General features: G+C 35.0%; 2 protein-coding genes across 2 annotated transcripts; one reads left to right on the top strand and one right to left on the bottom strand.

Moving 5' to 3' along the window:
• Positions 1-375: 375 nt before the first annotated feature.
• Positions 376-3,296, top strand: LOC145626467 (PHD finger protein MALE STERILITY 1-like). The gene is made up of 3 exons (XM_081678901.1): positions 376-691; positions 1,206-1,515; positions 1,898-3,296. Exons 1-3 carry the CDS (start codon positions 376-378, stop codon positions 3,294-3,296), a joined length of 2,025 nt encoding a protein of 674 aa, XP_081535027.1.
• A 7,130-nt stretch (positions 3,297-10,426) lies between these two features.
• Positions 10,427-20,971, bottom strand: LOC145628724 (uncharacterized). Its single transcript, XM_081681107.1, has 12 exons — positions 20,822-20,971; positions 19,052-20,456; positions 18,487-18,494; positions 16,944-17,116; positions 16,223-16,283; positions 16,039-16,137; positions 14,631-14,725; positions 13,331-13,444; positions 12,672-12,739; positions 11,533-11,643; positions 11,046-11,280; positions 10,427-10,781 (listed from the first exon to the last, which is right to left on the bottom strand). Exons 2-12 carry the CDS (start codon positions 20,353-20,355, stop codon positions 10,671-10,673), a joined length of 2,379 nt encoding a protein of 792 aa, XP_081537233.1. The 5' UTR covers positions 20,356-20,456; positions 20,822-20,971; the 3' UTR covers positions 10,427-10,670.
• Positions 20,972-22,194: the final 1,223 nt, after the last annotated feature.

Consider the following 22,194-nt stretch of genomic DNA (forward strand, 5'->3'; position numbering starts at 1 on the left):
ATCCGTATCTTACCACAAATTTTAACGGAATATGTAACATTTTATAGTACCATTTTCATCTGACCAAAAGCATGCTCTTATTTATTTAACCTTAATTTAACAGTTGTTACAAGCGTTGCTGCGACAAGTTTGCATGGTACTAATATTTTTTTGACAAAGTTCATGCAGAGAGTGTAACTCATATAGCTAATTTCATTGTATTCTCCTCCAATTTTATTTGAAGGCACTTACCGTGTGATCAAGCAGCATTATTGGTATATAGCTCTGAGACTTTCTCTCTATCTTACTCTCTCTCCTTCAACTGATATCTTGCTTTGTATTTGCTAGATACTAACATTTTTGTACACTCGTTTGTTTTTTACTAAGGCGGTTGAAATGTCACAGTTAGAGTACTTGCATAGCTGCAACAAGAGGAGGAAAAGGTCATCTGCTGATCAAAGGGTTTTCAGGTTCAAGTCTTTCTGTGAACCAGGCTATCCAACTCAGTTTGATGGCCCTTTCTGGAAGAATGTCAGAGCATTACTCGAATTTGGGCATATGGAGAGTATTCATAGTACCAATGGTATGATAAGCTGGTCATTTCAGCTGGAAGTTCATCGCCATAGACCTGATCAACGTGTCTTTCTGTTTGTTATAGAGGAGCCAATCGAAACTTCAAACTACCTCTACTGCAAACATTGTCGCTACATAGGTACTTATTTGAAACTTGTGGATTGTAGTCTAGCTTTTATGCTACACTGTTAGAAAGTTATCTTAATAGTACTCCCTCTGTCTATATACATAACTAATTTTGCATATTCTATAAAAAAATTAAACATTCTCTTTAAGTTTATCCTCTCTACTTTCTCTCTAACATTGGGCCATATTATTTTACAAAAAACTTGTCGAATATTATTAGTAATCCCATGTTTTGCATAGACATACCAGTTATTGTTTAAAGCAAAAACTTAGCCCCTGACTTTCCATGACACTAGCAGTGTTCGAATCCCCATAGGGTTAGCAGTATAAGTGGATAGGTATTCTGATACAGAGGTTTTCGGGTGATTAGCATGATATAAAGCCAAATATTTCATTTTCCTTATCATTAAAGAGGGACAACTTATCATCTCAGAAGTACAATGAGTGAAAGATCGAAAAACAAGTAATTGCTTAAAATTCTGAAGCCTTTCAGGAGTGCTATTTACTGCATTTGTTGATTGTAACAGGATGGGGACAGCATATGATCTGCAACATGAAGTATCATTTTGTAGTGCCCTCCAAGGAAACTGCAGCTATGGCATCAACATGTTTGAGCTGCCAAGGTAATTGCTGTGCTGATGGTACAATTTTAGCTGCAAGATGCGGTACCAAGTCCTGCAGCTTGGTGGAACTGGAGGGTCACACTCTGCATGGAGTGTTCCACTGCAATGGCTTTGGGCATTTGCTCTGTGTTAATGGCCTTGAAATGAATTCAGACTTAACTGGTCACCAGGTCATGGATTTTTGGGACCGCATCTGCACTGGCTTGCGTGCAAGGTAATCAGTCATCTTGTTCCCTACTTCAATTTTTGCCATGTTATTGTCAATAGCCCTACAGTAATGCTGAGCATGAGGGAGTTTTTTTTTAAAAATATATTTTTTCGGTATGTATCTTAGCCTTATATGACCCTATAATGCCCCCCTGTGTATCCGACTCCAAATTTGTTTCCTTGCATTTTATGTTGCTAGGACTATGCTTACAGCAAGAGAAGAACTAAGAAGTAAATAGTAACTTTCAGAGAAAAAAGCTAGCTGAAAGAAGAGAGTTTTTTTAGCTTGTTTCTTTATCAAATTTGTTTGGATTTCCTTAGTTGAAAAAATAGGTGATATTGTTCAGACATACTACAGTTAACTGATGAAATTAAGTTTTATTATGCAGGAAAGTGAGCTTGACCGATATATCTCAGAAGAAGGGCATGGACTTGAGACTACTTCATGGACTAGCATATGGAGGACCCTGGTTTTCGCGGTGGGATTACAAATTTGGACGTGGAAGCTTTGGAGTTACAGAATCCATGTACCAAAAATCAATCCAGGCCTTACAGAACATCCCCTTATGCCTTCTGTTCCACCACTTAAGCCCCTCAGACAATTACCTTCCAATCATATACTCACGGTACCAAGCCTTATCTGAGCATTCCTTAATAACCCTAAGTGACCTTTTCCACTTCATGCTGGAGCTCAGGTCCCGCCTCCCAAAAGAGACTGCCCCCTCTGAGCTGTTCAATCCGGGTATCCTTCTAGAAACTTCCTGTAGGTGGTCTCCTAAGCGGGTTGAAATGGCCACTCGAGTCATAGTTGAGTCTTTAAAAAGGGCTGAGCCCAAATGGGTGTCAAGACAAGAGGTCAGGGATGCAGCAAGGGTATACATTGGTGATACAGGACTGTTAGATTTTGTTCTCAAGTCACTTGGTAATCATGTTGTGGGAAAATACCTTGTTCGTCGTAGCTTGAATCCTGTGACCAAAGTTCTTGAATATTGCTTGGAAGATATGTCCATTAGTCATGATCATAACTTGATGTTGAGGGAGTCTAAGTCTAATATGATGGCGGTCACTAGGGCTCAACTCGCAAAGGACATAATGTACCTCTACAAATCCACACTAAAAGAAAGAAAGGCAACATCAGGTTCAGGAAGCACAATTTTAATAGCTAGCAGGGTAATCCTTGACAGTAAACACCTTGTCAAGGAATTTAATCATCAACAAAACCTTCCACCCCGAAACAAATTCAGCATTGGGGAGGAACTAGTTGATTTGTTCTGCTCTTTGCAGCTAAAAGACAAGCAAATTATGCAGCCTTATGAAAATGTTAAAGTAAAAGGAAGCATAATAATTGAAGAGTTAAAAAGGGAGGTTGAAAAATGGTTTAAAGATGTATATTATGGAATGAAAGGATTAGTAATACAATCAATTGTCAATGTTAATGCAAATGACACAGATTTTGTTTGTGGGGTGATTGAAGAAGGAAAGGATATCATTTTTGAAGCAGGATTTATCGGTCAGGTTAATGGGAACGAGCATAGGAATGGATCACTAATACAAGGATGGAATGTATATGAACTCGGAAATTATTGCCATAATCAAGGCTATGGATGCATAGATTGTGCCTGTGGTGCTAAAGAGGATGACGGCGAAAGAATGGTTGCCTGTGACATATGTGAAGTGTGGCAGCATACTCGATGTGTTAGGATTCCAAACAATGAAGAGGTTCCAAGAATTTTTCTATGTGATCGTTGCGAGCAAGACATTATCTTGTCCCCTTCTTTGATTATGTAGTTTATTTAATAGATAATTTAGGTATCATGCATGATAGTATTAGTATGCACTACAAAATTCAGTTAATATAAGCTTAAGCATGCAAAAGAAGTCTCATATCTAGATGACATATATATAGAGGCATAATATAATGTATGTAGTGAAAGAATTCACACAAGAACAGTGAATATATAAATTTGTAGACTAAACATTAGTTAGATTTTTTGTGTTTTGGATTTATCCTTTTTATAATTCAAGTGTTTTTATCTTCCCTTCATTCGAAACTAATAGTAGTAGTTGTTTTTGTTTAATAACGATTGATTTGACCATTTAATTAGCAGATTGGTGTAAATTTGACAAATTTGTGGTTATATCAATCCAATCTACTACTCAATTTGTTTTGTACGATCTAAAAAAAAACAATATGGTTTGCTATGACCTATAGGTTAGTCACAAACTCCAATTAAATAGCTTAGCCTTGTTCTTTCCATATGATCAAGAGTAGTGATCTTTTTTTTTTTTTTTAAAAAGAAAAGAGTAATGATCTTAATTAAGCATACTAATGAGCTACCATTATTAATTTTTTTGACTAACCCTAAGCCCTATAAAATTATTTGTTATGCTTCAATGAGAATTTCCAATAGTAAAAACCATTGTTTAATGCCGAGCCAAATTTGATTTAATTTGACTCTAAATTTACATGACTATTATATTTGTGGTTATTCAATGAAAATCGAACCCTTAACCTCAAAATTATAAGTAAAAGCTCAATTATTAATATAAGAAAAATGCTATACATAGCCCTTAGGGCTACATATAAGCATTACATTTACATTTGAAAATCGGAAAAAGTTAAGAAATCATCAAAATATAAACACTAATTATACTGATTTACGCGTGTTTTTGTCGTGAATTCCTAATTTTATACAATTTTCAATTATGTATTTAATGCTTATATATATAAATATTAGGGTTACATATAGCATTACCCTTAATATAAATCCAATCAATATTTCTATATTTAAAATCGCAGCCCATTATATTTATATTTCGAAACGAATACGAACTCGACCCGACTAGTTAATCCAACATGTTTGTAAATTGTGAATTCTAGGAGCCAAACACACGCAATTAGGGGAGCTTAAACCCTTCTTCCCCTTTTCTCCTCTTTCTTCTTCTGCCTAACTTTTTTCCAAATAATTTTGATTAAGCTGCCATTATCTTCCCTCGCAACTTTCTCTTCTGCTTACAATTTGTAATTGCTACTTGATCAAGCTTCTCTTGGTAATCCTCATTCCCTCTTTCTCTCTCCTAATTGCCTGCGAAATTTCTTAATTTTCTGTAAATCCGGTAATTTGATTATATTAATTTAAAAATCCCAATTTTGTGAAATTTTAATTCTTTTGTATATTATAAGAATTGGGATGTAGGAAATTATTGGGTTAATTTTGTTTAAATGTAATTTTTTGGATTTTTATATTTTATGTTCTCTAATTAACCGAAGGAAAAGATGAAATTGTACAATGTACATTGTTTATGGCTCTTAATTTAAAGTGAAAATATGTAGGAAAGCTTATTTAATTGATTTAATTTCATATGGGTATATACATAATTTGATGTTGTATCAATTTTGATTGTGACTTTATCCTTGATTAAATTTTGCTGATTTTTATAACTTGATTATGATATTTGCTGTGCAATCAAAGATTGTGATGATTATTAGCATCATATGAAATTTATGGAATTATGGTGATTATCATAACTTAACTAGGGGAGGCCCATGATTTAAGAGTTTGATGAAAAAGGTTGACTATATTAAGTTTTCTGTCAAGTGTGATTTGGGTACACCTTGATGGTGGTCCTTGAATGGCTTAAGTGTCCTTGTCAGGGTCTCAACTTCTACTGGTTGGTAGGATGTACTGATATAGGAGTGCTATAACGCGTCGTTATGTTGTCTCGCTTTTCTTTAGTTTTACCTAAGCTTCTTCACTTCTTGCATAGTTGCACCCACCCTAATGGCCTAATGAAATTGAGACCATGGGAATATTATTCTTATTGGTGATATAAGGTGAAACTTATGGGTAGAATAAAGGATGTTGAGGACCTTTGTCCATTATAAATTAGAGCAAAGCAAGCTTTAGTTTATAAAGTTGGACAAAAAGGGTATGTGATCATATATATAGGTTACGGTTTAGCATGTTTTGCTGCTCTGTACTGATGACTGCTGTCTTCAGATTTTTGGCAAATATATCAATAAATTTGGGTTTGCTGTTGGGGAAATCCTGATTGTTATTCTAGCCGAAGTCTGAAGTGGTTTTTCAGTTTTTTTCATAGTAATAGGCTTCATCGATTTCTCATAGGAGTTTAAGTTTTAAGATACTTACATGCCAACTCTTTTATTTTTTTATGCTCTTCCCTGTGAAGAAGTTTTAAGCTAGCTTCTGTCTTGCACTTTTTCTGTAAATATCTCTCTTTTGCATCTCCCCTCACCTTAGAGTGAGTTGGGATTGGGGCAGGTGATTTATCATTCTCTTTGATTTAGAGCATGCAGATTTAGTTGCTTAATAGCAGTCAACTTCAAGCTTATTTTCAAGTCTTGAAGTTTCTTCTGTGCTGCTTTTTATGTTTTCTTAGTGAATTTTGGGATTTTTGACCATAGGATGCAATCTATTTGCTCTAATATATGATAATTTAGACTTTCAATGATATAACTATGGACTTTATCCTTGTGCTGGGGTGTAGACAGTTGTTGACGTTCCTGAGGCTTTGAAGATGTCTCTTTATCCTAATGCACCATTAAACTCAGTGGATGAGGATGCATCTTCTGGCTCTGGAGAGGAGATGAATTTGGTTGATGGGCATAACAAACGTCATTCTGCTGTCCCATCAAGTTCAGGACGTCAAAAAAGAAGTCGCAAGGCAACGGGTGATGCCATAGTTGACGCTATGCTAGAAATAGCAGCTGCATCTAAAATGAGAGCTGCTGCAATGATGAAGAATGAAGATCGATTTTCAATTAGCAAATGCATCAAAGTCTTGGATGAAATGCAAGGTGTTGATCAGCGCCTCTATTTTCTTGCCTTAGACTTATTTGAGAACTCCAACGCACGAGAGACTTTTATAGCTCTTAAAAGTGAGAGAAGGTTGATTTGGTTACAGGGGAAGTGCAAAACCAATTCTGTGGTATAATCGTATAAGATCAATTACTTCTAATTTGGTTTATAAGCTACAACAGGATGTTCTATAATTCCTTTCAAGAAATTATGTTACAAGTTATTATTATTTTTTTCTTTACTAGGTGAGCTCTTTGTTAATAGTGAGTGGACTCTGTGGGGTAGCGAGTCCTAATTGAGGCCTTTTCTTTTTAGGTTTACTAAGAACTAACCTTTAGCTTCCAGATTAGCATTTAGTATTTACTATGGAGCACTCTATGTATATTCCTTCTTTGGTCCCTTATGAAATCTTTTTTAAAGATAGGAAAGTTTATACATGAATTATTGATATTATAGATTTGCTACTTGTAGTAAGTACCATTTTCCTTTTGTTATGAAGTATCTATTGTGCTATGCAATTTCTTCAGATACCTCAGCTGGCATGGAGGATTTTGATATAGAATTGGATGGGATGGAACTAGTTGCTGCTGCAGTTGGATACTATTATCATAATAGTATAAATAAACATCCTCGCCATAGTCTGTCACCTAATCAACCTAATTACATGACTGGACTAATGGAAGGGCCAGAGGATGCATGTCGTGAAATGCTTAGGATGGATAAACATGTCTTCCATAAATTATGTGGCATTTTTCGACAAAGAGGCATGCTTCGTGATACTGCTGGAGTTTCAATTGAAGAGCAACTAGCAATTTTTTTGAATATTATCGGGCATAATGAGCGTAATAGAGTCATACAGGACAGGTTTCAACATTCTGGAGAGACCATAAGTCGGCATTTCAATAGTGTGTTGAAGGCTATCAAGTCATTGTCTCGTGAGTTCCTACAAGCTCCACCTATAAACACACCCCTACAGATCCTTGGTAGCAGAAGACTCTTCCCTTATTTCAAAGTACGCTTTTGAAACACTCGTGTCAATTTGTATGGAAATTATGGCTATTATTTTGCACATTAACCCCCTTTCTTTGTACCTCAGGATTGTATTGGGGTAATAGACGGCATGCATGTTCCTGCACATGTACCTGCAAAAGATCAGACTCGATTCCGTAACAAGAGAGGTTTTCTATCACAGAATGTTTTGGTAGCTTGTACTTTTGATCTGCAGTTTATATTTGTATATCCTGGATGGGAAGGTTCAGTTTCTGATTCTCGTGTACTGCAAGCTGTTCTTGATGACCCAGATCAGAATTTCCCTCGCATTCCTGAAGGTGATGTTCTTGTTTATTTGATTGTAAAAGTGTAATTACTATGTCCAAGTTCATGGTTAACCCTTACCAAAAAAGTATGCCTTATTCTACTTTACACATGTCTTTTTCTATCTGCATACTCTCTAAGTTAGGGATACATCCACATGCCCCTGTCTTCTTTCTACATTTGCACCTTCATCTTCATGCCCTAACTTAAATCAAACCTTGACCTGGTACAGAGTCTGTGGGTGTTTACCTTATTTCTCGCAGGTTGTTTACCTGAAGATTATGTGCTGCAGGTAAATACTACCTTGTAGATACAAGTTACTTAAATATGGAAGGATTTGTCGCCCCATTTCAAGGAGTTCGATACTGCAATCATGAGTTCAAAGGTGCTAACTGTCTACCAAGAAATGTGCAAGAGCTCTTTAATCATCGGCATTCAACCCTAAGACAAGCCATCTTGAGGTCTTTCCATGTTTTGAAAGAGCGATTTCCTATTCTGAAACTTGCTCCTCAGTACGCATTTCAGATTCAAAGAGACATTGTAATCGCTGCTTGTGTTATCCATAATTTTATCCGGCAAGAAGATTGCAATGATCGGTTATTTTCCAGCGTTGAAGAACAAATGGTGGAAGAAGTTCCAGACTTTGATGATCTGCTTGATATGCCATCAGGACCTCCCTTAAAGGAGGAAATGGGAATGTTGCTACGAGAATCGATTGCAACTTCTATGTGGAATGATTTCTTGAATGAATGGAATGAATGGTGAACTTTTGCATGCCTTGCATCCATACTGACGAAACTTACTGCTTTAAATCATCCTTGTGTACAGAATTTATTTCTGTAGTATTTGGCAAAATCTATACACTCAAATATACTAGTAGGTTTATTCCAATAGAAGGCCAGCTCTTGCAGTTTCTTGTGACATCAGGATCTTGATTGAGCATTTTGCTTCCTTAAGTTGCTGGCCTGTTTGATAGAACTATAGATATAATTTTAAGGAAAAACATAGCTTAGCCTTAGATTTTACAACTTAGGCTTTTATTATAGGAAAAATTAGAAAAAATAATCCCAACTTTGTCTAATTTATGTAGAATAATCCCAACTTTCGTTAATACTGGAATAATCCGAACTTTGGGGGTCTTCTTTTTCTTCAATCCCAAACCGGTCAACAAAAGTCAATGACCTATTATAGCAGGTCACTTGACAAGTGTCAAATCCTGATTGGTCCAAATATTAAAAAAAAAATTAAAAAAAAAAAAGAAAACCACCCAGCTCCCCCTTCCCCAACCGATCCACCCTAACCTCCACCACCACAGCCCGCCCCGCACCCCGCCTTACACCCTAACCTCCACCATCACAGCCCAGCCCGCCGCGTCTCCCCCACCCCTTGAGTCGCCGTTTTCCCCTTTCCCCAAAACCCAACGCAACCACTGAGACCCCCAACCACCGTAACCCCACAATCGCAGCCACGGAGGCGCAACCACGAAATCGCAGCCACGGAACCGCAGCCACGAAGCCGCAGCCACGAAATCGCAGCCACGGAATCGCAGCCACGAAGCCGTAGCCACGAAACCGGAGCCAATGAAATCGCAGCCAATTTTCGAGTGGGGCTGGTGGCTTTGGAGGGATTTTCGAGATTGGGGCTGGTGGTTTTGGGGTTTTCGAGAGTAGGGGCGTGAGACTTTCGGGGACGGGGACTGCAGTGGTGGAGGAAAGGTGTCGTAGTGGTGGTGGTTTTTGGGTTTGGTTGGTGGCGTGGGAGTTTCGGGGACGGGGACTCCAGTGGTGGGGGAATTTCGGTCGTCCGGCGAGGGAGGTGGTTGGGGTAGTCGGAATCGGATTGGCTGGGTGGTTGGGGTTTGGCTGGTGGGGTTTTTATTTTTTAATTTTTGTGTTTTTTTAATTTGTTTTTTTAATTTATTTTTAACCAATTAAATTGTGACACGTGTCACTTTAACCAAAAAAAAAAAATAACCCATTCAACCGGTAACCGGCATTTGGGATTGAAGAAAAAGAAGACCCCCCAAAGTTCGGATTATTCCAGTATTAACGAAAGTTGGGATTATTCTACATAAATTAGACAAAGTTGGGATTATTTTTTCTAATTTTTCCTTTATTATATACTTCCTCCGTTCTATTAATATTGCAACAAGGATGAAATTACGCATCCCAAAGCACATTTTATATGCTAAATATGTATGATTGTGTAAGAGTAAAAATTATAAAAAGTTGATATTGTGAAAGTATTTTATGAGACGAATCCAACATGATCCCACATGACTAGATTTTGCTTAACGTATAAATCATATTATATGGTCAAACAAGAGTGATGAATAGTGCAAAAAGTCCATTATTGCAATATTAATAGAACAGAGAAAGTACTTTGTATGGCTCTGCATGTAAGGGTGTAAAATATCTCTGAATGATTGGTTTCATAGGGAATTATAAAGGCATTTGATGCAGACGATGAAGTATTTGATTTTAAATTAGAAACGAAATCTTGGGCACTATCTCTGGTTAACTAGGTCCTTTTGTGGTCAAAATTCTGCAACATTTTTATCAAGTTTCACTGCTACAAAACACAATCTCTAGTAAACTAGATCCTGTTATTCCTAACCATAATGTCTTTTTACCATTTCACTTTAATACTTTGAATTTGATTGACTTCAGACTTCTTGAATAATACTAATTTTTTAACTACCGTACTTTAACTCTCATTTAACCAATTAAAATTATACATTATGAAGTACAGTACTTAATTTTTAAGGTGAAAAGAACCTGACCATAACAAGGAGAAATGTTTTGCAATGCAATTTATTAATATAATGGTAAGGTGCCAAGGTCTGAAAATACACCAAATGATGCCTTAATAATTAACAAGAAACTCGAAATTCAGAGTTTCCCATTACATAAACTTTAACCTATATTACAAGTTACAACCCCTATCGCCTATCCTATCCATGTTGGCTATATCAATTCAAGATCGACTTACAACAGGTAATATGATTAACATAGGCAAAGGCTTAGGCTTAATTTGGAGATAAAAAATGCACCCTTGCAAGCGGGTATTCTTTTCCGGAGACCCAAACACCGGTTTGAGACCACTGCACATCTTCCCAATCGAGATTCTCCTCCAAAACCTGTCAAAGCAAAAATGAAGCAAATGAGGCTATGATCCTTTCACCTTATATTCACTTCGTAGTCAATCTAAATAAGTTCGACTTTAAAAATGTTCAGGTAAGTTCATCATACAATTCTGTAAATTCAGTTCAGTTAAAGTAAGAGTTGCCCAAGTTTAATTCACAACAAAAATAAGTTACATACATGGAGTAAAAGACACCATTTGAGGACAAGAAAAAGATTTCATCATGCAATTGAAATAAGCATCGTTTTTTTTGCAATACCTCCACATGTTCAAGAGGCAGAGGGATCCCAATTGATCGCATAAACTTCTGCGGAAGAGGCTTCTTACACTTAGACCACCGGAACATGTCTACTACCATGTTATCACCTTCTGCACTACTTCTTTCGCCATTTGCAGTATGAACATGGTTCTGGGACTTATCTGACTCCGCCTCATGTGCTTGTGAGACAGATGGGACTTTAACAATCTTCTCGCCGGTGAAGCACAGCTCATACCTACATATGACGAACAATGTGTCATAAAAATGCAAAAATTGTTGGTAACAGGCGTAATAAGGAGAGGGGCCATTCTTTCACCCACTGCATGTCAGAAATAGTTAGCCAAATGAAACAAGCTGGCAAACAAAGAAGTACAAGTATTTGGGGACTATGCCAATTATGAGTACAACATTGCTGTTAAAAATCATCCAAAAACTGCAATAGGAAATAAGAATTCTCATTGAAGAACTAGCATTGACAACATATTACCTGCAAAAATGAGTTTCTAAATAGAGAACTTCTCCCTTCTTCAGACGAGCTGATGTGTACAAGGGCTTCTTCAATCCCTTATCAGCTACAATACTAATACTATATTTTATCCTGAAAATAGAAAAGAAAAGAAAAAGACAAAAAAAAAAAAAAAAAAAAAAAAGACATCACATAATATGAACAATTTTTAAACATTCCAAAACCAGAGTATTTACTGTGTGAGAGGGATATGAAAGCAGATAAGCTCCACTTTTAGATTAACATACTATGAGGCTAGTAGCCTAATACCACAACCAGTAACAATGCAATAATGAGTTGCATTTAAAAAAACAAGTAATCATGAAAACAATCAATTTAGAGACAGTATAAAATAAGAGTATATCTATATTCCTGAAATACCATAGAGATTAACAGTAATCAAGTCTATTATGAAGGTATTTCAGTTAATACTGCTTTGTTTCTAAAAAACCTCATTTGTTTATTTGCAAATTTGTTACGTATGACTTACAGAAAGTTTTATTATCACTTCATCTAATTAGGGTAAAAGGATGTGCATCAAAACCTTCCTAAAAGGAGTTTATATTTATATATTTTATACACAAGGATAACTTTCCCCCCTTAAAATTCACTTGATTACTTGAATTCCCAACTAAAGGAGCATGCAATGGCAGACAATTGAAACTTAAAATTACCAAGGAACAAAATGAATTTTGTCAAAAGTGCCTGGTAAAACATATCAAGCATCATAAGTACTCTCTACATCCTATATAAATACAAGTAGGCTTGATTGCTGAAAACACACAAATTAAGATAGAAACTGTATGTCAAATGGTGTGCTGGAAATTTAATGCTATAAAAATGACAGTAAATTTAACTATACAAATCTCAAACTGTGTTGAAACCTATATAAGGGTAATTGTAGATGTATAATGTATTTAGTAGAAATTAAGACACTGATACGGGAAAGAGAGCATTGAACAACACATGTAAAGTCTTTATATCTGTAACCTCACTGTGTCAATCAAGTATAATAGGAACATGCAATGAAATACACACTAATACACTTACACAAGCATATATGAGAGTAATGTATTATGTTAAAAGTTAAAACTTCCGTATTAACAAGTAAGATGGTGTACCAAGGTTCATTGCAGAGATTATACTGTATTGTGACTTCTCGTACAAATCTTTGCTGTCGTAATGCATTCTGGAAAATAAAATAAAACAAAATTATCATTATTCAACAAGATAAACAGAGACAGTAAGATTTCTACATTCATCAAATTTTTTCAGCATCATTTTTTTTAAAAAAAAAAATCAGCAAAATAGAAGGAAACAATAGAGTACTAAATTTTACAGAGTTTGATGCCTTGGAAAGAAAACCATGGACAAGATAGAAAGCTAAGAATACCATACAATTAAGGTTTACCAATTTGTCCATAGTTCTCTTTTTGATGATAAATTTGAGGAAAATTAAGAGAGAGAGAAAAAAAAATATAAAAAAAACAATAACACTAATATACATACATATTCACTTATTTTTGTCTTTTGCAAACTAATCAATGAAAAAAATGTGTAATTATATACTTCTCCATACTTTACCATATAAAACAGCGAAACATTTCACAGTATTACTTTTATACAGTCTTCTTCAATTAACTTTCCTGTATAGTTCAACATTAAAAAGATTTCCCAACAATAATAGTTGACCAATGTATGGTTGGGGAACTTCGTTGCTTAAACAGCCTATATATAAGTTAAATGCTGCAAATTCCATAGAGAAAACAAAAAAAGTTACCGAGGCTGCAGCTCTAGTTGTCATTGAGCGCTCCACAGCAACTGGAGCCAAGGTAGGCTCAATTGTAGATGTATGCGTGAGGCAAGGTTCAAGATCAATGGATCCACCTCCTTTCTGAAATAAAACAAAGAAAGTAAAAAAAACCATCAAATCAATTAGAATTGATGAATCACGCTGCTATTCTGAGACCAAGATCTTATCTACTGCAAGCATGATGGGATCTGGTCCTTATAATACTTAATCCCCTATGATTTAATTCCTCCTCACAGGATTTCAACCATTTTATATCAAATACCTTTCCTAACTAGTTCAAATCCTTGCCATTGCTCCCCCCCAAATGCTAACATCATACTACTTAGCTTCATTTCTAGTGAGGACAGAATTGGTCAAAGTACACAACTTTGCATAATACATTTAATCTTGCTTGAAAAATCTTCTGATTAGTAAAGCAATCAACTAGCTTCATTTGTCGAGATATTTAACTTGAATTGATAATTTTGCAAATAAATAGAATTCATTTCTCATTAAGATTATACAGAGTACTTAAACGGCAATCTTTTGTAAAGAATTCATTCATTGAATTAGGCTATCAACAACTATATACCATATATATCCCAATAAATATAGTCCATTTTCAATCTCCTATATTTAATCCAGTATTTGATTAATTTTACTACCTAATTTTTATGCTTCGTATTCATTATTTCGCAGATACAAGAAGAACCAAAGAATATTTCCTCAGTTAATATCTATACTCCATCCGTGTTTTAATAAGTGTTATTCACCAAATGCGGCTGTGTTTTTACTAAGTTTTACATGTCCTTTCTTTTGGCAAAAATCTACATTTTAATATTATATATTACTCATTCAATGGTCCCAACCCAAACCCACTACTACATTTTTTTTATTATTTCTTTCCTCTCACATTCATTACATTTCAATAAATTATTAACCCCACTATCTTTCTTTTATAATTTTTAATACTCCAATTACCCCACTTACCTCTTATTTTATTTAAGTTAATTAAATTGCCTAAAACTATGTGCCAGTCAAGTGTAACACTTATTAAAACGCGGAGGGAGTAAATTGTTATTGTGAGCCACATTAAATACCTCTCCCCACCTACCCCCCCCCCCCCCCCCCCCCCAAAAAAAAAAAAAAAAAAAAGAAAAGCACATCTAGTTTAAGATCATTCTGAAAATGGAGAAACATGAAAGTCCCCAAGGAAACAAAGAGTGTAAGTGTGAAAAATCTTGACTAAGAGAAGGAGAAACAAGAGGGATAGCACCAAATAGCGCACCTTCATAATGCAGCAACGTTCAACACGAAAACTACAGCCGATTGCTGCTCCCCATGCACGAGATCGGACGTTGTTTCTCAGAGTAGAAACATAACCTTCAGGCAGTCCAAGTTCACTTGTTAGATGCAGTAACAGCAAAAGGCAGGATGCATGCATATAAGTGTTTCTTACTAGGAAAAAAAATATCAAAAATAGCAAATGGGGAACAAATATAGACAGCTGAACAGAATAAGGGTGTCTATAATTTAACAAGCAGAAAAAGAGGAAATAGATCGCCAATGCAGCTCACATAACACAAACAAAGCATTGTGCAAAAACTAGCAAAGAACAAAACTGTAGACCCTTATGGACAGAAACAGAAGCAACCATAGACCTTCTATTTAATTAATATATAATGTCCTTTAAATCCAGATGAAAACGTATCAGAGCAGATGATCAGAACCAAATACCAAACTCATAATTCAATGTGACATATTTGTCATCAAAACAATAGAAAGAGACAAGATGAGATTTGGTGGGTTAATCTTTCAACAAAAATTGCATATCTTTTTCTATGTAAAGCAAGAAAAAGAAAGGATTGTTTTTTTATGGAAAGAATATGGAAGGAAGGAAATGAAATTGATTTAGAGATGAAAGAAAAAGGTGAATATATAAGAAAAAGGGGGGAAGGCAGGGTAAAAGAAGAGATGATACAATGTGAGTTGCAACTCAAAACCGGCAGCATAATTTAAGGAAACGTCTATCTGCCAGACATTTGCCAACTAAAGGTCAAACTTTCAAACATGTATTCTGAGGGAAGATACTTCACTTCACGTTGCTCACGTTTTTTAGCTGAAATAACATTTGAGGGGGAAAAAAAAATATCCTGCACCCATCTATGTGTGACACGCTGACACCCTTCACGTTAACCAACAATTCAACAATGAGGAGATGATAGCACCACTTTAAGCAAAATATATGCTGATGCATTAGGGAGAAAGCTAGAGGCAACTGGCAAAGGCTATAGAAGTAATCTCCATATCACATTTTAAACATTTCCACATTAAAAATAGAATTTCAATAGAACTATAAAGTCAAGACAGAGCTCTCCTAAACACCATGTCAGTATTTAACCTATCTCACTATAATAAAACTTTTTACCAAAAATCATCCACACAGAAAATTAAGCATACAATTTACAAACACAAACTAAAATATGAAAAAACATTGTTGTATGCATATACCAAAGTACCAAACAAATGAGAAACTGCTTCAAATCAAATATAAATAGTCATATTGTGAAAATCTATAATATAATTACAGAGTCAGTTAATGAGATTTCTAAATATACATGTTACGTATATACCGTGCGCTAGCACGGATACACTCTAGTTTAACAAAATTTGAAGTTTTGAATCTTTCGACTTACTATCTTGCGGAGGTAGAATACGTATTGTTGCACGTAACTCTTGAATAGCTGCTGGAGGAGGAGATGCTGTTGGCCGGCAATAGCCTGTATGCATGAGAACTGAAAAGACAATGTTTTCACGTTACGTGTTTCTTCAACATGTTGATCCTTCTTTCAGCTCAATAAATATTATCAAATTACCTACCAGCAACAAGATCTGAATCATCAGTGTATATATCTGTTCCCCAAAGCTGTCCACCTCTAACCTGTTCAGTAAACATATCAAATATCACTGAAAATAACATTGGGTTTCCAATAAAGCAAAAAAATTTTTTACAAAAAAACCCCATAGCATACAGAGTATAGACTAAAATACAAAAAATTCACAATCTTTAAAACTCGATCCTAGATAAATAGGATATCACTGAGGGGAGAAACAAATCATTCCACACTCAAACAACCTCGCTATAATCACAGAACACTCCAAAAACATCATCAGGACTGTTGCTAACCAAATATGCCAACTGATCCAGCAGTTTCATTTAAGAAAATTACGACTTACCAATCAATTAATTAACAAACTTAAATAATGAAGTAATAAATGGAACAGTGATTTTAAGAATCAGAAGAAGAGGAACGCTTTTCTGTTACCAACATTTCCATCACAGAGCCGTTATATGTGAATTGTTGTTTTACTAACAAGCAAAGCTCGTCAGCCTTGACAACTAACATTGCATATGGACAATATTTGGGAAACTACTCTAGAAGCAAGTACAAAAGCTAAAAAGATCTCAAAATACCTAACTGCAAGTTATATCAATTCAACTATTTATGGTAGAATCACTGGTATAATTATTAAAGAAAAAACAGAAATTAGATCCTGGTAATTCTGAAATAGACACAACAATCATCAGGAACTAACTTACTTGACGGTTTGTAGCAGTTACATGCTCAGCCGGTATCCTGATTTCTAAAGTAGGACCATTAGATAAATTATCGCTGCTTTTATCAGCCTGGGATGATTCGTATTCCCTCCATAATTTTGTCAATTCTTGCATGCATTCACCAACTTTATAAACAGTAGATACCTCAGTTTTACCTGCGGAAAAAATGTTCAGTGGCTATATATATTGCAGACCAAATGCTACCTACATCTCCATTAATCCAAATGTAATTATTTTGAACTAGATGAATATGTAATTATCCGTGATAGGGAGTGAGATACGAATGAGTGTCATTACATAGTATGAATCCCTAACTAATGTTCAGTGAAGATTGGCCAAACAAAGTAAAGCATGTATCAGACTATACTGTTAAAAATTTATTAAATTAGAAAAGACAGGGTACTCAATATTTACATAATTATTACTTTTGAAAGAGAGAGGAGTGGGGGGTCACAGATTTTGAAACAGTTGGATGAGTACAATAACTCAAGAAGGCCAAAAGAAGATACAATCAAAGACATAATCTAACCCCTTTAAATGAAACCATTGACTGCATTGCACTATAAAACTTGCAACATATATAATAAGCTCTATATACACACGATACGTGCGAATTATATTAAAAAGTAGGTGAAACAACTAACAATATAATCCTCACATTAATTTTACTTATAAATCTATATGGTGTAATGTGTAAGCCAATAATATCAGAATATATACATATAAACATGATGAAAATTTTATTATCATAGTTCAACAATTGTTATCACATAAACCTAATTCCTCTAATCTGAAGTTTATTATTTCTTTAGAGAGAATGGAGTATAACATAGATGACAAAACTAAGTTCATGATTGTCATTGACTTTATAGCCAATTTTTACATTCTACAGAAAATATTTTGGAACATGGTACGTTGATTATAAGATTATGTTGAATAAATCATTTTATTATTTTTATTTACGAACAATATAGAATGCTACATAGAAACTTTAAAATTATAATGTATATAAGATTACAAAATTCCGTAAATATCAATTCTGTACAATAAATATGTAGAAATTTGGGATCTTTCAAATTGTATTGTATATATAATTTTAAGATTTTTCCTTCGAAAGAAATAATACTTCACATTCATATCAAATTGATAGGAGCAATTTTAGAAATTTCACAAACACCACTTATTACCCCTTGGCTTATATAATAGAGAAAAACCATCAGCGGCAAAGTAATGATGACAGTACAATATTGAAAAAATAGTTCATCCTTTAGGCTATTATAAAAATGTCCATGGAAGACCTAAAAAGGGCATATATATACCCAAAGTTTACTCAGTAAAACCCCACCATATACCCACCAACTGAAGAAGTTCACATATTAAGTCAATTTTTACTAGAAAGATAAGCAGCAAAATACAATGGGAAAAGAGAGCACCAAGCAACATGTCATGGCTTATGCCAAAATGACTTTCACGGTGAACAGAAAGTCCATTTTAGTGAATTTTAATGGCAACATATCAGGCATACCTTGAGACCTGCAAAGAAAGCAGAAAAGGAGGGTTAGCAATGTCTTAGACAATGCAATGTAAGTGTCTGACAAGCAACATTCAGCATGGACATAGATGTTTACAAAGTTGGTAGGTCAATACCTCAAAAATAAAAGACAATCATATTCATATTTATAATGGGATTTTCAAAAACCATCAATGTTAAACCTACATGTAATATATTTCAGAACAATCTATGTTAAACCTACATGTAATATTTCAGAACAATCTATATTAAACCTACATTTCAGAACAATCTATGTTAAACACTTAAACCTACATGTAGTATTTCAGAATATTCTTAAGTGTAAATGGCCTGACTACTTAGCAGATACATAGCGTCAATTTTTTATATTTTAGTGGTATACATGCATTTTAGAACCAAATGAATTACACCAATACAAACATATATAAGAACTGCCCTAAGCCATAACTCAAAACACCATTCACACAACATCTAGATCAAGGACCAGAATAGCACACCAATGAAGCAATTAAAAGCCTAAGCTAAGTAAAAGTGTCTAGAAATAGAGGATAGGACTTACCCCTCTCCATCTTGACCGCGAGACTTGAAACGTCCATCACGATTAGCAACTTGGGGACTACCTCTTGGACGAAGCATCCTCTTCCGCTGCTGCACCCCGTAACTAAAGGTGTCTTTTTCTCTGTCTGCAGCTCCATCAACATCAGCACCCCCTTCTTCAGACTCTTTGTCATAGACCCTAGTGCGCTTCTCGGGCCTTTCTGCCTCTAAATCAGCATCTCTCTCTTTCCTCCTCTCTTTAGCTTCTCTTTCCATATTTCTCCAAGATTCAGTTGGTTTCTTCTGTTCCACAGGAAAGTTCTCCTGAACAGATGTTTTCTCTGCGATCTCTTTCTCATTCTGATGATTTTCTTTCTCCCCGCCAATCCGACCTTCTCTGTCAACATGTTCCTTTTCTTTTTCCTTTGGTCTTTCCTTCTCTTTTAAACCTTCTTTTCTCTCCCTCCCCCACTGCTCAGATTCCCTTTCTTCTCTAATTACTTCCTTGAAATCGTTATTACTAGTAGTACCAGCTGCTTGCACATTACTCTTGTGATCACTCTTATCTTTGTCACTTTCAGGCCAATCATGGTGCTTCCCTTCCTTACGCTTTCTCTCCTTTTCCTTGAATTTATCGTCGCTTTTAAGGTCAACTCTATTCTCTCCCACGGCTTCACTTATTTCACGAAATGCCACAGCAGCATCCCTGGCAGGGTCAAATTTGGGGCGCATTTGAGTAGCATTCATCCAAAAGTTTGGCATTCCACCACCGCCTGGAACATCAGAATGTTTTTTCCCTCTGTATTGCTCTTTCCAATTAGTATGACTCCCGGACCCTCCATAAACATCCTTATCCACTTTCACCTCACTCTTCAAATCATTACGAATGTCCCTCTCATGTTTCCCTTCTTTACTCTCATCCACCCTACTCTCCTTCTCAGCTTTGACAGCCTGATGATGCACCTCTCTAGATTCAACTTTCACATCTCTATTACCCTCCCCGCCCTTGCTTTCTCTAATCTCCTTTGAATCCCTTACTTCTGTCCTAATCTCAGGACCAGCAATAGGATGAGTAGCATGTGCAGAATCAGCATTTATAGACGACGAGGGCATTTTATACACCGAATGCAAAGGGGATCGTCTTTCCCCATCACGAAATTCTGGACGAGGTAACAATCCTGGTCTAGTAGACTCTTGAACTGCCCCATAATTAACCCTTGGAAAACCAGAATTCTCCTCCTCCTCACCAGCAAAACCTGGCCGCATCGAGGAAGACGACGAATGAACGCCTTCCTCATGCGCCCCTCTTTTCGGAGCACCACTCATTTACTTCTGCTTTTGCTAATTTAACCCCCTCCAATTATCCCCCTTCACTCACCCTACAAACAACACAATACTCCCCAAATGTAATAACAACCAAATTCCAACTGAAAATGAAATCCAACAACAGCAAATTTTAACATTAAGAACAGAAATTCAATCAAGTTCTAAACTTTATGAATTTAAATTGTAACAAAGCCTTAAGATTTCAAATTTACAAAAAAATGTAAAGTAACCCAAATGCTGAAAATTTACAAAAACAAGCAAATTGCGATGAATTGGGTAAATTATACCTGAAATGAAATCCAAAAACAGCATATTTTTACATAATGAGCAGAAAATCAATCAAAGTTTCATACTTTAAAAACATTAACTTGTAAGATTGCAAATTTAGGGAAAATGTAAAGTAACCCAATGCTAAAAAATTAAAAATAAGTAAATTGTGATGAATTGGATAGAAATTAAATTATACCTGAAAGGAAGAAACCCTAGATTGGATTGAAAGTGAAAAAATTATTGCTCTAGTTGAGAGAAAATGCGGTTTTTCTCTTACTACGACGTACAACGAAATTTTATGAGCGAAGAAAAAAAATGTTTGATTAATTTATGAAGAGGAGAGATGATTAAATGGTGCTAAATGTTTGCTAATCCTAATATTACTTGGTTTGCAAGGATTTTTTATAAAAAAATTTAATTGTAATTAAGCAGGATTATTATTATATTAACAATATTTTATGCCAAAAATAGCCCTTCTGAGCCAAGCTTAGCATGTGTCTAAGGGTCTAACTGCTCTTACATAGTTACATGAGTTCAATGACTTACATCAGCTAAATGAGTTCAATGACTTACATCAGCTAACTAGCCTTGGTGGCAAAGCAAAAAAAAAAAAAAAAAAAAAAAAAAAAAAAAAAAAAAAAAAAAAAGAAGAAGAAAGATTAATGTTAATAGAACCAAAATTTGACTATGTAAAAAAACTTATAATTGAATAGGCTAACTTCTTAAATAGAAGACGTAAAAAGTTTTAAAATTGATACGAAAGGTTTGAGATTTTGAGTTCAATTCTTATCAAATGTAATAAAATTTCTTTATGTCATCTTACCAAACTTAATGTTAATTTAACATTACTTTAGAAAAATAAATAAAAGAGCTAATGTTTTCAATTGGTACCGAATATATCCTTTGAATGTGATATTTCATGCGATGTATGTTACAGAGTATGATTTATCTATTACTTTTCCGACATTTTTTCTATTTTCAAAAGCTGAAAAGTTTGCAAAATATATATAGTTTTTTTAGCTAGAGAAAACATCATTCCACAAAATTTTTGAACGGTCGTGTTTGGTGATTAACTGAAAGATGTAGCTTATTGATTTGACTAACTTATTTTATTAGCTAATTATATTGGTAAATAATTGATTGATTATGTGAAATGACCAATACGGAGTAAGCTAATTGTGGGAGTAGGTAGTTCTAGAGTTGTTCATGGGCGGGACGACACGTTAAGTCCGCCCATCCCGGCCTGCAAAAAGGGCGCACTTGGACAACTTTTATGAAAAAATGGATATTTGGGCGGGCTAGGCCCGGCCCGTTAATATAAATGGACGGGTATGCATGGACAAGAAAATATGTATCGTGGGCTAGCCAACCCGGTCCGTTGGTAATAATAATTTTATTTAGTTTGTTAATTATGACATATATTGTGTATTTTAGAAAATAAATACAAAGAGACTATATTGAACTATAAGTTTTTATTAGTTTTAATTATTTATTTTATTTTTATATTTTATCATTAACACTTATTAAATAAGTTTTTTTTTCCTATATTTATAACATATGTCATAATTT

This window comes from Chenopodium album, chromosome 4 (genome assembly GCF_948465745.1).
Source record: "Chenopodium album chromosome 4, dcCheAlbu1.1, whole genome shotgun sequence".
Classification (NCBI taxonomy): Eukaryota; Viridiplantae; Streptophyta; class Magnoliopsida; order Caryophyllales; family Amaranthaceae; genus Chenopodium; species Chenopodium album.